Consider the following 14,848-nt stretch of genomic DNA (forward strand, 5'->3'; position numbering starts at 1 on the left):
AAAAATTTAATTTCGCACAAATTAATATTTTAATTAGTATTATAATTATTTGCCTAATGGTAATATATTAAATTCAAATCTTACCTTAGCTGCGACGGAGGAATAAGGTTCATCGAAAAGTGACCACATCTGAGGTTTGAGCTTCTGCCACCACGTGAGACTTCCCTCGTAGTATGCTTCCTCAAAACCGAATTTCCTGGCCAGTTCCTCCTCGGTGGGCCTCTCGGTGTCGAGGTCCAACCTGTCGAGGACCGTCAGCGTTTCCTGCGTATCCCGGTGCTGCAAGGGCGTCGAGGCGAAGGGGATGGGAAGAGAGACAGATGCAACAACGATTGTTATTCGTACCTGCGAAACTCTTTCTCGAGTGTGCTTTCTTTCGTGCTTTGCCTTGGGACAGATAAAGCGCGCGTGAAAAGCATACGCGAGCCGTTGTGTGCTTCCTCGCGTGAGTGATAAAGATATTTGCTCGGCTTTGATCAGCCTTACCGGCGGATTTATCCGATATTGCACATACGCTTACTTGAGTCTATCCCACATCGCTCTATCCAAACTAGTTCTCAGATTCTATTTGCTAACAGTATCCTCTTAGACCATGTACTATTGGATCACGAATTACCTCATTTTTTATCAAACTCTAAGATGATAACAGAAAAAAATGCATAGAAAAAGATGGGTTCTTTCATTAATACTTAATATTTACCTATCTTTTGTTTTTTATTAGTTATTTATCATTTTCATCTTAGAAATATTATCAAACAAATGAACAAAGCTCTAATATAGAGCTTATGGCCTCCTATTGAAATTAATTCATGTATAAAATATATCATGTAAGATGTCTCACACTTTTTACTAAGCAGATTCTAGAAATAAATTAAAATTAATTGCCATTAAAAAATAAAAAAGTAATAACTAAAGGCACTTTGGTGAAAGATATTAATATCATGCATTAAAATCTGGCACATTTGTGAGCATGATAATAAAAGACGTACAGTACTTTCAGACAATATGATAAATCACTGACAAACTTCTCCATTTGATATATTATTTCGAGTCAAAGAAATTATATTATATCTACATATAAGCCTATTTCTATTCGTCATTTTAATCTGTTAAATATGTTGGAAAAGTTTACCGCCTATCTGCTTAGCTTTGTGTATCCTGTTTACTTTAATCTCTACATCTATATACCGTACTGTACATCACATAATAAATTTACGCGTCTGTTTCGCTGATTTTGCGTGCAGCCACGCTTAGGCGTGATTAGACACGTGCACGACAATCAGACGTTATTCACGATATACCTGCGTATAGGTCATCCAACAGCAAGGCTCGACTTGATTCGAGTCAAGACCCCAGAAATCGAGTTCTTCCTCAAAAAGCGGGCCGCATACATCCGTGGGGTAGTGCAGCTTCCCGGTGCGATAGTAGTTGAGTACCTGGGCGAAGACACCCGGGTGTCTGTCAAAGAAGTACTCGTTGAGGATCGGGTCATAATTGGCGAGAGCCTCGGTCAGTCTCGAGAGCCTCGTCGCCGGGATCTTCTTCAGGGTTGCCTTGTACGTCTCGTGCCGGATTCCGCCCACGTTCAGAACCACGCGGTTCTCCGCGTCCATATTTATCAAGTTCATTTTGATCACGGCTCTGCTACCGCCGGCCCCGACTTAAAGAAACCCATGCGATCTGCAAACAATTAGCGCTTCCATCGCGTCATCTAAAATTAGATGGAAAACCGTCGTTTCCCCATCGCGTAAACCTTATATTGATTTTATCCGATTAACCTTCCTAAAGCTCAATCAAGGTTGATACAATTTATATCTTTGTAAACTGAAAATTAACTTATTTGAGTAGAAATTAACTTTGAACCGATCGATCTTAATTTAAATCTTACGTGAATCATGTAATATAATTTGTAACATAAAAACGTGAACATTTAATAAAAGAGTTTTATTTATTAAGCGCAAACTATCCGCGTTTCTGTTTTATTGAAATGCAAATAATTCATTAATATTTTACACGAATTTATGCAATAAATCCGACCGTGCAGCTTAGTTTCAAATGTAAAACGTACAATTTATGATCTTATTCCGTCATGTTAAAATATCACATTCATTCATGTGTGCGAATAGTGCCTAAAAGGATCAAGCGAAGCATTTCTACGCGTAATGATTTTATCGTAATATATCATCCCGGTTTTACTGACCGATTGCTTTGCTCCATATAATCTCATTTGAATTATACGACGTAGCCGATGGAAAATGTCACAATAGTGTCATTGCTACTTCAAATCCTACGTTTCAAAGACTGACGCAAAACGGAATGTGAGAGCTACTCTCTATTTAACATTACTGTCATGATAATTATGACATTTAACATTTCATTAAAAATTTCTACATTTAGGAATATGCTTTACAAATACCAGCGTTAGAATTGCTCCGGTTCTTTAAGTCCCGTATCTCTGGAAGGAATGTATTCATTCAACTTTTTCATTTCACTGTGTTCACGATACAGCGCTGTGAGAAAAATAATTCTTGCCAAGGACATAGTATGTTAAAGCAACCGTTATGGAACAAAAAAAAATTACGCAGTTACGATTAAAATATACGAGATCAAATAAAATATCACAAAGAATTATAAAAGAATTAAAAAAATTTTTAATACAAATTGTTAAAACATTTAAATACTTCACGTATCATAATCACTTCTTACTCATGTGAAATATGTTCGCGTTTATCAGATTACCGGACCAATTACTTTTTGTTAAGTTTGTACGTTATTTATATGTAGAGCGTCTCTCGGCCAGAACATTTTTAAGTAACCTTCCCTTGACATCAATACATCTGCATACCAATTATGTGTACCTCTGCATCGAACTCGCCGAACATGTAATAATATTTCAGTTTAACAAAATTGTTTTCATTTCTAAATCCAATCTGAGAGGAAAAGTAAACATTATTTTTACATCATTCTCTAGCGCATAATTAAAAAAAAACAATGCGTTAGTTAATAATTGTCAATTAAGGACAAATTTTTAGATTTTATAACAACCAAAATTATATTTTAATTATAAAGCGAAGTTTTAAACATGTTATTAAAAATGAACTATATTAAAGGAAGAATTATTATTTATAGAGGAAGAAATTAATAAAATTATATTAGAATCCCCACCCCCCCCCTTTTCTCTCAATTTAAGCAGCGTATTCCTTTTGATATACATTTAGATTCCGCGGCGATCCAAAATAGTCAAGTTTGAAAAGCGTTCACGAAGTGATCCGTATTCTACCCGTATAATCTTTTATATCGCGTAAAAAAAGCAGAACTGTATAAAGAAGGCATCGCGTGAAATCAAAGGGACAGGTGTATCGGTTTTTCAATCCCGTTGTCGCTTTGTATGCCGACTGTGCAACGGTTATAAAGGGTAACAATGTGGCTCGTGACTGTCCCTGACGAGAGTCGAGCTGTCCGATTATCAAATCACGCGCTCGGGATGCGTCACGTTAAGTGAATCACCTGCCAGATACAAAGATACACGTCGGACTCCGGTATGCCATTATCAAGTGATGCCGAGGTCGACGTGCCTGAGTCCTCGAATTAACGCGCATGGACGCAATTTCTAAATCAACTCTGATCGCCAACCACCGGCAGATAGCGGTGACGGTGGCGGTCGCAGCGGGAAACGTCTAGCAACGTCGAAATCCGATCGAATCTTCGAGGTCGGGCCGTCGGGGCGCATTCCCGTGACGTCATCTGTACATATTTTCGCACGTGCACGAGCGAGAGCGGCATTTCGGATGATCGACCGTGAGATGAACTCGAGGGCGCGTTTTTCCCTTTTTACGCAGGCGAGCCTAACGAAGCGTTTGTCCATGTATTCGAGCTACAAATTAGCGTCAGGAAGGATGATGACGGTGACGGTGGCGGTGGCGGCGTCAGGCGGCGTCGGCCAGCCCCTTGTCGCGCGAGAATCGATAGTCTGCGTGCACGAAAGGCCGATATTGCGCCCTGTATGTTGCTCGACATTACCACCCGCGGCTCCGTTTTCGGTTTCCCTTCTGGCGAATTATACTTCAATGCGCGGGATGAGATATGCGGGATCTCATGAGTACCAACCGACTTGCGGTTATACTCGGTCACTCGATGAAATTGTCGAACAATCGTGCCGGTTGACGATGCTGCGACCGATCGAAAGAGAAACTGGCGATCCGAGAAATCAATGAGAAGACGTCAGATTGAACGAATGTTGGAAATACTGGAGTAGGTCAGATGGAATCGACTGGTTCAATGAGCGCCCAATAGTGACGTGATCGGATCGCGCCGAACAGGAGAATAACTTGCAACTCGCAGCAGGATGAACGCATTATCGGTTTAACAAGATAATTCACAAGGACTCAGTCCCTAAGAACTTAAATGCATTCTGAACACTCATGGGGTTGGTGCGTATTCATGTTTCCTTCCCCTTTCAAAGGAAGGGCATCCTAAAGGGATACCCTCGTGATCGACACGTTTCCACTCGGACACGCAAGGGTTTCTTTCCCTCGATTCCCTCGATGTCGAGATTCTCCTGAAATGTCTCCTCCTTGGAACTGACAAAATACCCACCCTCGGTCGCGCTCTCTTCATGTCTCGGAGATCTTCCGCGACATCTCGACGGCACTGCTCCGATTCCCCGTATTCTCCATGTCGCCGAGCTGCGACGATGGCGATGGTGCTCCGCGAAGGTATACCGTAGGTGACAGACGGTCTCGCACAATAGGCACTATGTTGTCCTGCGTGCTACGTCCTGCGTTCGCACGAGCACGAGTCCTCTCGCTCGACTCCTCTCGTACTCTCTCCCACCCTCAACTTTCTCTCTCTCTCTCTCTCTCTCTTTCTGTCTCTCCAGCGAAAGGTCAGGTCAGGCAGGGAACGCGCCGTGAAGGCAGAGGGCGTTTTCCCCGTCGCCGTGTTCGCGAATGGATCATCGGCGGAATGGTCGGGCCTTCATCATCGTGATGTCATCCAATGCCGTCATAGACGGCCTGTCATCATCGCCGGTTCGCGTCGTCCCCGTGACCGACCGACAAGCGGATGTGACGAGGACCTTCCTCGAGGATGGCTCGGCTGCGGCTCGTCGCGCGTACAGAACTGAAATCGCGAACGAAAAGCGACATCGTCTCCGACGAAGGACGGCAGCGGCGGCGTCGTCACCGAGGTGGGGGCTGGCGTCGCGACGGCGTGCGGAGGTTGAGCGCGCGCATCCGTTTCATACGCGTTATATCGCGACGAGATCACATCCAAGTGGCCCTCGAGTTCGACCGAGTTGGTGACCGAGGCGATGACTTAAAGTTATCTTCGTAGTTGTCAAGCTGGCCGTCTTCTAGGATTTCGCATTCGACAAATGCGTTCCCCGATCGTGATCATCTAAAAAAAAAATTCAAATGCTATTTACGATTTGCATCTTATAATAGTGCATTGCACAATATACGGACAAAATGTGAGTTATTCAAAGCGTTGAAATATTAAAATAATGTAAAAGTTTTGTATATATGTATAGTATTTTATGAAAAATTCGTGATTCTTTTTGATCTTAAACTTATTGATGACTATTGATGACTTTTTAACTATAGTGCTATTATTTCTTTGATGACGTTGCAACCTTTCTTCTTATTATTTAGTAATATAAATCGATATTTAATAAATCGATATTTAATGGAATATGTGATCGATAAATTAATTAAATAATGAAATGATTAATTAAAACTACAGAATTAAGAAGTAATAGCACAATATGATTTATAATATTTCACTTATTTAAAATTTCTTCAATGAAGAATAATAATATTCGAAAACAAAACTTTGTTAAAATAAAGAAAATAAAGAATTTTTTAAAATAATTTCCATATATTCTTGCACGAAAAATTGTCTTATCTTTATACAAAATATTTTTTTAATAATAATAAATGTCAATATTTAATTAATATCCGCAAATGTGAATAAAAGATTGGGTATCCAATAGATATTTCATTAAATATTCATTAAGCAGTGTGTGCGGTATAGATATATAAGTCTCCCATATATAAAATTAAAAAAAATCGATATTATTGGATTGCAGATACTATTAAAGTTTGCCTGTGAAATTCATGATTATCCTTTTATATCAATCCTCTTATATGATTTAATATGACGATTTAATATGTCTATTTGAAATTAACCGTCTGTTTTCCCAAGATCTTATGTTCGATTAAAATCGTGCGATTCAAAGTTCTCGCTTTACTTAATTCCAAATTTGATGAGAATTAAGTCGATTACATAGATATTCTCTTTTTAGGTCATGCGATTATCTTCTTCTGCCCTTTCGAATTAACTTTCTACCAAATTGCGATTTTTCGCTGTGAGACGATCAAAACCCATGGGAAAGATCGGAATTACCCCTGTCGTTCTATGCTTTTTATAGCTCATAAAACGTCTGTCTCATTGCTTCCTATTCTTCTTCTTTTCTTCTCTTCTGTTCCCTTTCTTTCCCTTTTTTCCATTTCTATTACACATCGCGCGATAAAAGTGTGTAAAAGGAAGACTATAGGTATCAATAGTAAGAATATATTGATTGATTTTCTTTAATTTATAATAAAAATGATCACATATTACTCACACATTTCATTAACTTAAGAACAAGCCACTTGTTTCTTACCTTTCTGTTCAAACTGTTCTAGAATAATAGAAAGTATTTGTCAATTCTCTTCATTTATTCCCATCGTTGTATCATAAATCAAGCGATACTGAGAAAATTAAAATCAGATATCTTTATTGTTTTATTATCTTTTTTTATAAATAAAATATTAAAATAAAATAAATATAAGTAAAGTATCTATATGAACCTTCACAGGTGTTTGTAAATTATATATTTATATGGCGATAAAATATAATTTGCAAGCAATTGGTATGTACTTATCAATCAATTACAAAATGAATTACAAAAGCAATTAATTTGCAATATATTCTAATTTTTTGCGAATTATATCTTATCGCCTTATAAATATTATGTACACACTAATCGCGGAAGCTCATATATGCAATTTATTTTAAATCCTAAAGAGAGAACTACACTACAAAACTGTTTTTTTTTAAATAAAACATGAAAAGTAATTGATATATTTCGCGGTTGCAAATATTGTATTACTTTTTAAAGTTTCGAGTTACAATTTCATAAAAAATACTCGAGGAAATAATCAATTCTACAGCAATGACGTATGTAAACTTTTGAAAAAAATATATGCAAAAATGTTTAAATTACATATTTTGTATATTTTGTGTTTTTTACATTTTATATATTAAATATTTATCACATTTATATTTATAGTCAAATAAATTCTTGAGGTGAATATTCAGAATCAATAAGAAACCTAAGTATCATCATTTTCTTGAAAAATCAACATTGTAAACAAAGTCGACAGAATATGGAAATTATATCATAAAGACCTTTAAATTAATATTAAAATTATATAGATTCCTATTTTTCTCTAATTAAAATATTCTCAAAAAATGTAAAACTTGTGTATAAAACATTATTCTTTTTTCTATCTTTACACACTTTGAAATTTATGTGAATTAATTTAACAAATAATAGTAAATGAACGATCATTAACTAACCAATGATAAACAGTCTTTTTGAAAAATCAGATTTGCCTGCCACAATGACTTATATTGACAAATTGTCGGAAAAGTAGAAAGATGTGTAAGTACTCGTTATGAAGTAAGAATACAATACTTGCGTATGTACACAAAGTGCCGCGTTTACGCGTCATGTCTCACGTGCGGGTTACAAGATATAGCTCGAGGTTGTGCTGAGTGGGTTGCTCTCGAGTGGGGTCGTCGCTACTCTCAAGCGAATTTCTCCACCGGTCGATGGCTTACGCTTGCGCGCTGTTGCCTCTTCAGTGGCAGCCTTACTCCCAAGTTGTATATCAAATTTATGTCGTGAAAACAACTCTGATACTTACCTATTAGCTGCGAGAGAAGAAGATTAATGTTCGATAACCTGAAGATAATACCGATCATATTCGAGACGTCATCCTCTTTTGTCCGTTTTGAACTTTCTCAAACTCGGTGTCGAAGTTTATAAACTTTTTTTCTGATATTTTCTTTATTAAGTGACTTCGACCAGACTCTGATTAATTTAATTAAATAGTTAAGTCGATCAGTGGAATCGTTTAAGGAAATATTTAAGATAGTTATCGTTGTTCTTAATCTTTTTTCGATAGATTAAACATAATTCTATTACATAATTATAATTTAGTAATTTTATTCATATTAAAGTGTTGATTAAATTAATTTTGTAGTTTGATCAAAATCACCTTAAAAAAATTAAGTTATTAAAGAATAAAAGAATTAATTGTTTAATAAATAAATTATATGGACAGATATATAATTATCCGGAATTGATAATTGATAAGATTTTATTTTCAAATGGAAGAAGATGATTTTGTTATTATTCTTTGATTATAAATTTTATACGGATATTTTTTTATTTCACATCTAATATATTTAACGAATAACTTATCACTTCTACGTAATTGAATAATAAAACGTTTCTATTTTCTTATTTTTTTATTAGATATTTTAATTGTTTTCTGGCATCATTACAAAAGTATTATAAATAGCTGTGCAAGCAGGTACAAGTGACATTGTTCTCAAATCCCCGAAGATGCATTTCAAATTGATTGGATATATTTCCATTTTGAGTGAGGCTTCTCTCTGTTTAATTTAATTTAAATATCTTGATCATAAGAAACGATAGATCAAATTATATGAATATGAAATGATATTTGCAAGTTATTTTATAGTTATATTTTAGAAATGATTTATGTATAACAAATATGTAATTCTCTCATCGGATTAATACCTGTAATCATAATGCATTTTTTCAATCAAGTGGTGATTGATCGAGATGTTAAGTTTTTTATTATTAATTTATTCAGAAATTAAACTCGATAGAAGTTGGTGATCCACTGTAGTGTCAACATACTTCTGATATAGCGACCTTTTTCATTTTGGAAAAAACGACATGTTTCAACATTTATCTTCAATTTTTATATAAAATTAATTTCGATTTTATCGTAATTGGATAGACAATATAATATGTGTGCGAATAAAACGTGTGGAAAAGTTGCTGACGATACCGGAATTAGAAGAGAGATGGTCAAGACACTGACGAGAACACAGTTTGTTGATAAACATGTTGGGAAAAGTTTTTGGTGTCATGTCGCCGTAATCTACAGTAGTTATCGTAAATAAGACTCATCATAAACCTCGCAGTGTACTGTCAGAATTTGTTGTTGGGAATTTCCTGCAGTGTTACAGCATGAAAAGCCAGGACATAGCTTTGATATCTCACAAATTTTGCGAGAATAATATATTTAATCCTTATTCTTAAAGATCAGAGACAACAATAGTCTAGTAAAAATTTTCTTAAATTTATTTAACTTTATCTTTAAAGCTAATATATATTTATATATTTATATAATTATACAGAAAGAAAAGTTGAAATCAAAACTAGATTTTAAAAGTTTTTTTTTTTTACAGAAAACTAAACTTTCAGCAGATTCTGCTGTAAAAGTTCTATTTCCGTTTTATTTAAACCGCACCTGGAACTGTGCCCTTAAAATATTTAGCTCTAGCTCTCTTAAAACCAAAAGTTGAAATGTACTTGCGAGCGTTCAACGTAGAACATGAACTGACAAAAAGTAGGATTCCTAATATGAGGAAGAAGATTAGTAAAGCCAACTCTTTGGCGGACGCCTTAAAGGTGTGGATATAAGGATTCCAAATCTGGACAAGTGCCTCGTCAACTTGAATAGAGCAAGCGCTATTGACAGGAATTCTAGATAAAAGTTTGGTTTTGTTAGACACTCTCTATAGAAGCTCATCGTTACTATTAGATCGATTACATTGACCGATAACGATGACATGATAAAGCGCTTCGGGCTAGGACTTACTTGCAATTAAGTTTCATAGTGCTTATTATGTTAACACGGTCAACGATAACTCGGTTAATTGATTATAAATTAGAACGAATTAGCGTTATAATAAAATATTTAGGCCAAATATATATGATACTCAGAGAATAAAATATATATACTCAAAGAAAAAGACATAGTTATAGCAACTATATAGATGATAACTATGCAAGTGTTACGTTATAATAGAGTTAATGCAATATATATATATATTTTTTTTTGAATAAACAATATATATATTTTTGAATAAACAATTTATAAGTTACAATAATTATAAAATAGTTTATTTAACCATTTACAATAATTATACTGTGTTTTCTAATTACATCTCTACTATGTCTTTTTCTATAAATGTATATATTTTATGTAGTTCCTATCACTATGTTTTTCACTGACAAGAGAACTTCTCAAAATGTTAAATTTTGATTTAACTTAATGACTTTGTATATATACAAAATAGCAATAAAGCAAATTTCAATTTTTTTCATTATATTTCAAAAATTGTTCATCACATTAAGAAATTGTATTATATAATTATAGTTTTATGATAAAATTATTTCTATTTGTCTCCGCCAATATTAAAAAAAATAATTTCTTTTTAAAATACATATTTTTAAAATTATTTTGGAAAGTATTATTAATATTAATCAATTTATCAACAATATCATTATAGATAAATAAAGACAATTTTATTATAAAACTTTCATAAAACACTTTTTTAAATATATTTTAAATATATTTTGAAATATAACAAAAACAGTTGAAAATTGCTTTAAAGGATATGACTTCACCTTTAAAATAATTTATTTATTTAGCCGTAATTAATATTTTCTACTTAAATAAATTTTTCTATTTACGAACTTTTCTATTTACTTGTATATATACAAAATTTCATTAAAATAAGAATTTAATACTTCCAGAGATTCCCTTGAATGTATACATACATTATCTTGCGCGCATACAGACAAATCTCAAATATTCAGCAAAATGCAATTAAAGATGATAATTAAATATTATAGAAGTAAATATAATAAGACCAAAGCAGAGGAGTGTTTCCAGAGTGAATCAAGCATTATAAGCTAGGAAAAAAAAAACGTTCAGTGAAAATGATGGTTTGAGTAAGATTTATAAAAAACTTTTCTTAAATTTTTCGTACGTAGTCGTGTTTATCTCTTGATAATTCCACTAGCGCGTGATTCTTTACGCAGAAACGGAATACAGATGGATGAAAAATATCGATACACAGGCTATACGTTTGGCTTCTGCTGAAGAGTACGGTTCATCGAAAAGAACCCTCAAATGCGAAACTGTAATCTTTGCCCTCTCGTTAAAGTCCCTTTACGATACTAGTCCTCGAAATCGAAAACCCGAGTGATTTCTTCGTCGCTGAGCTTTTCATCCTCAACATCGAGTTTATTGCCAGGGTGACTTACACATCTTGATGCTATATATGAGAATAATACGGCTCTATCTAGAGACAGTCATCTTAATTAATAGATTATTAAATTATTCCATGATATAATCATTTATAAATTAATTATGTCAAATTGTTTAAATTAATTATGTCAATTTCTATATTAAACATATCACATAAAATGTATAAAAGTTTATAATAATAAAAACATTTTATATATAATACATATATAAAAAACATTTTAATAATTAAATGTATAATGAATATTTTATTTAAAGAGTTTTTATATAGGTTTGAATTTTCTTTTTTTTAAATTCTTTTTAATTTATAAAAAGAAAATATAGATAATCTTATTTTAAAATACAGCAATGTTTTCTTTATTTTTGAATTTTTTGTTTAATTTTTTTAGAAAACTGATGCTCCAATTAAAAATTTGTTATTTTAATAAAAGAAAGAAAAAATTATATTTATATTAAAATTAATCTATCGTTGATGTAACAGATTGCAAGCATGATTACAGTTGCTTTGATAATTGACAGAATATTGACATAAAATTATTGGATTTGATATCTTTAATTATATAAATAATTTAATAGAATTAATATACTGTATCTTATTTTACTCATATTATTTTTCATGACATATATAATTTTCAATTGATTAAATGATATTATGCAATTTATTTGAAGCGAAATTATCGAATCAACTTGATCCAACGTGATCCCAAAATTTCAGTTTCTTTTTAAAGAGTGGACTGCATATGTCCGCGAGATAATACAGTTTCCTTGTGCGATAATTGAGCACTTGGGCAAAAAAAATCTGAATGTCTGTTATAAAAGTATAAGTATTCATCTAACCGGATCGTAATTCGTTAACGTCGATCGGTTAACCGTGACAATCTAGTTGCTAGGATTTTCTTCAACGTCACTTTATATGTTTTTTGTGTCGAACACCACCCACATTTAATGTCACTTCATCGTTCCATTTTCTGTCTTTTATTTTTTTTTCACCCTATATAACGTCTCCTCGTAGAATATGCAGAAAAAGATATCTGTTTGAAGAGGAAACGCTCCTTGCAAAATTTCGAGGAGCAGCTAAATAAAGCGTAGCATTTGACGTCGATCTTTTCTGTTAATTAATAAATAATTACTGTTAAACACTATTCGATAAATTTTATTTTTACTCACTTTATCCGTGCGAATTTTTGCAAGATTCTTCAACAATTTAAAGAGGAAATATCGAAAGGCAAGAAAATATTTTATAGTTACACGCTTTGTTTCTAGCTAGCTTTTGACGACTATTCGACAGCATGAAATCAAGTTCGATAAAAAGAAATTAATTACGTCGCATATGTGTTTTCTTGTTCTATAAATTCACGCGTGTTTATTTGTACAGCTAGCCACTCAAATCCGTTTATTGAGCTAGAAATGCAGAGTCACGTAATAGATGAAATTTGCCCCTTTGATATCCTGTTAAAGATAAAAAAACGCAGCATCAAACAGTTTACAGATCTCTTTTATTTTATGTGCAATGGGAATTTATTTTATAAGTACGCATGAGAACAATATCTGCAATATAATATTCGCTACAGAACAATGTTGATTATTAGATGTCCGTAGAATTACAGAATTACAACTCGATAAAGCATTTATTTTACGGTAGAAATATTGATGAATATTTACATTATCTCTCTTTTTGCATGTATTTAAAATTTGTCATGGATGTCCACGTCAATTTTAATATACATAAAGTATTAGTAATAATACTAAAGTATTAGTAAAGTAATATATACATAAAGTATTTATGTACAAAAATAGAAATACAGGATACTAAATACTTTAAAAACGTTTCGAACTTTCAGAAATTTCTCCAAATGTCATTGTATTATAATTAATTAAAGATAAAAATAATTCAAGAATATAATACAATGTCAATTTAATAAATAAACAATAATATAAAAATAAGATTATAAGAATCAAGTTATTTTTGCAAAAAATCAAGCAATTATTTTTGCGAAAATTAAACAATATAATGTTGCCTATAAATTAAAATACATAATTACATTCTTCAGAAACGAATGACTCCGCTTTGAGCCATTTTCAGTGTGAAATAAAATATAATAATGGAATATCGATTTTTTTTTTACATGCACAGCTCCGTGCAAGCGATTTCCTTCTAATTGCCAAAAGTTCCAACTTAGCAAAGTTATTGGCAACAGGCCACAAGCATAAGAAGAAACATTGGAATATAAATTGCACATTGCGTCGTTAATTAATAAAAAATGATCCTTAGTGTAAGAATTAAGTTATGAAGTCCAAAAAATTTTTATAATTGATATAACATGAGAAGTTATATAGTCAAACTGTTGATACAAATTCTGGAAAGTAAAAAATTTGTCAACTCTAATGTTTTCAAAATACATTTTTAAAAGATCTTCCAATATAAGGACTATCCAAGAAAAAACCTTCCCACACAAAAACTCACATATCCTCCAAACCACTTAAAAAAAAAAATAATTTTTTAATTTAGTAGGCTTTGCAATGAATGTAAGAAACGATTGAAACAGTTAGTTTCGTAATCACTTTGTTCTCAGTTGCAAAATGGCAAGTGAAGTAGAAACATGCAAATCCATAATCAAAATTTTTCAAGAACACCCGGAGTTTTATCAAAATCGCGCGGGAGGCGAGAGTTTGCAGGAAAACAGTGTCAATAGTCATTAGGCATTTCAAGGAAGACTTGACTATCAACCGTAAAGAAGGATCTGGAAGGAAAAAGGATTTTCAGAGTCCAAAAACAGCGAAGAAAGAGGGCATCCGAGGAAGTGATCGAGACCACCATAAAAAAATATGATGGAGGGGATTCCAGAAAAAATTAAAAATTTTTGTCAAAAGTAGTTTTTAGAATTTTTTAAATATAGTTTTAATTGTAAAGACGTTTCTAAAATGGGTTTGCTTTTGAAAATCGGTCAAGTGGTTTGGAGGATATGTGAGTTTTTGTGTGGGAAGGTTTTTTCTTGGACAGTCCTTATTATCGATAATCATTTATTCAAAGATATCAGAAATACTCGTGAAAGCCTCAAAAGCATTGTAATGTCATTTATTAAATAAAAAAATTATTAAATAAAAAAACAAAAGATATTTGTTCTCCATTATCAAACAAATCTAAAATTTAAATATATTTGTATAATTAAAATATGTATCTATACATAATGTAAATTATATCATCTTTATATTCGCTTTTACATTTCGATATATTTTACGAAATCAAAATGCTAATATCCTTTTGTAATCTAAAATCTGTCGGTACATATGAAATCTACATCGATTTTACACACAGATATGCATTTGTCATACGTGCGACCTCTCTGTATCAGTGAAAGAACTACAAATACATGTGTATAGAGAATGCTTCAAAACTATTTATATATATAAATTTATATATACAT

General features: G+C 32.7%; 1 protein-coding gene across 1 annotated transcript in view; it reads right to left on the reverse strand.

Moving 5' to 3' along the window:
• The window catches only part of LOC108694674 (potassium voltage-gated channel protein Shaw), an 11,971-nt gene extending 6,867 nt beyond the window's left edge, over positions 1-5,104 (reverse strand). The window contains exons 1-3 of the mRNA XM_018204303.1: positions 4,597-5,104; positions 1,302-1,680; positions 85-279 (exon numbers count right to left, since the gene is read on the reverse strand). Coding sequence (XP_018059792.1) covers positions 85-279; positions 1,302-1,628 — 522 coding nt within the window. The 5' untranslated portion in view covers positions 1,629-1,680; positions 4,597-5,104. The remainder of the gene's footprint in view (positions 1-84; positions 280-1,301; positions 1,681-4,596) is intronic.
• Positions 5,105-14,848: the final 9,744 nt, after the last annotated feature.

This window comes from Atta colombica, unplaced genomic scaffold (genome assembly GCF_001594045.1).
Source record: "Atta colombica isolate Treedump-2 unplaced genomic scaffold, Acol1.0 scaffold121, whole genome shotgun sequence".
NCBI classification, from domain to species: domain Eukaryota; kingdom Metazoa; phylum Arthropoda; class Insecta; order Hymenoptera; family Formicidae; genus Atta; species Atta colombica.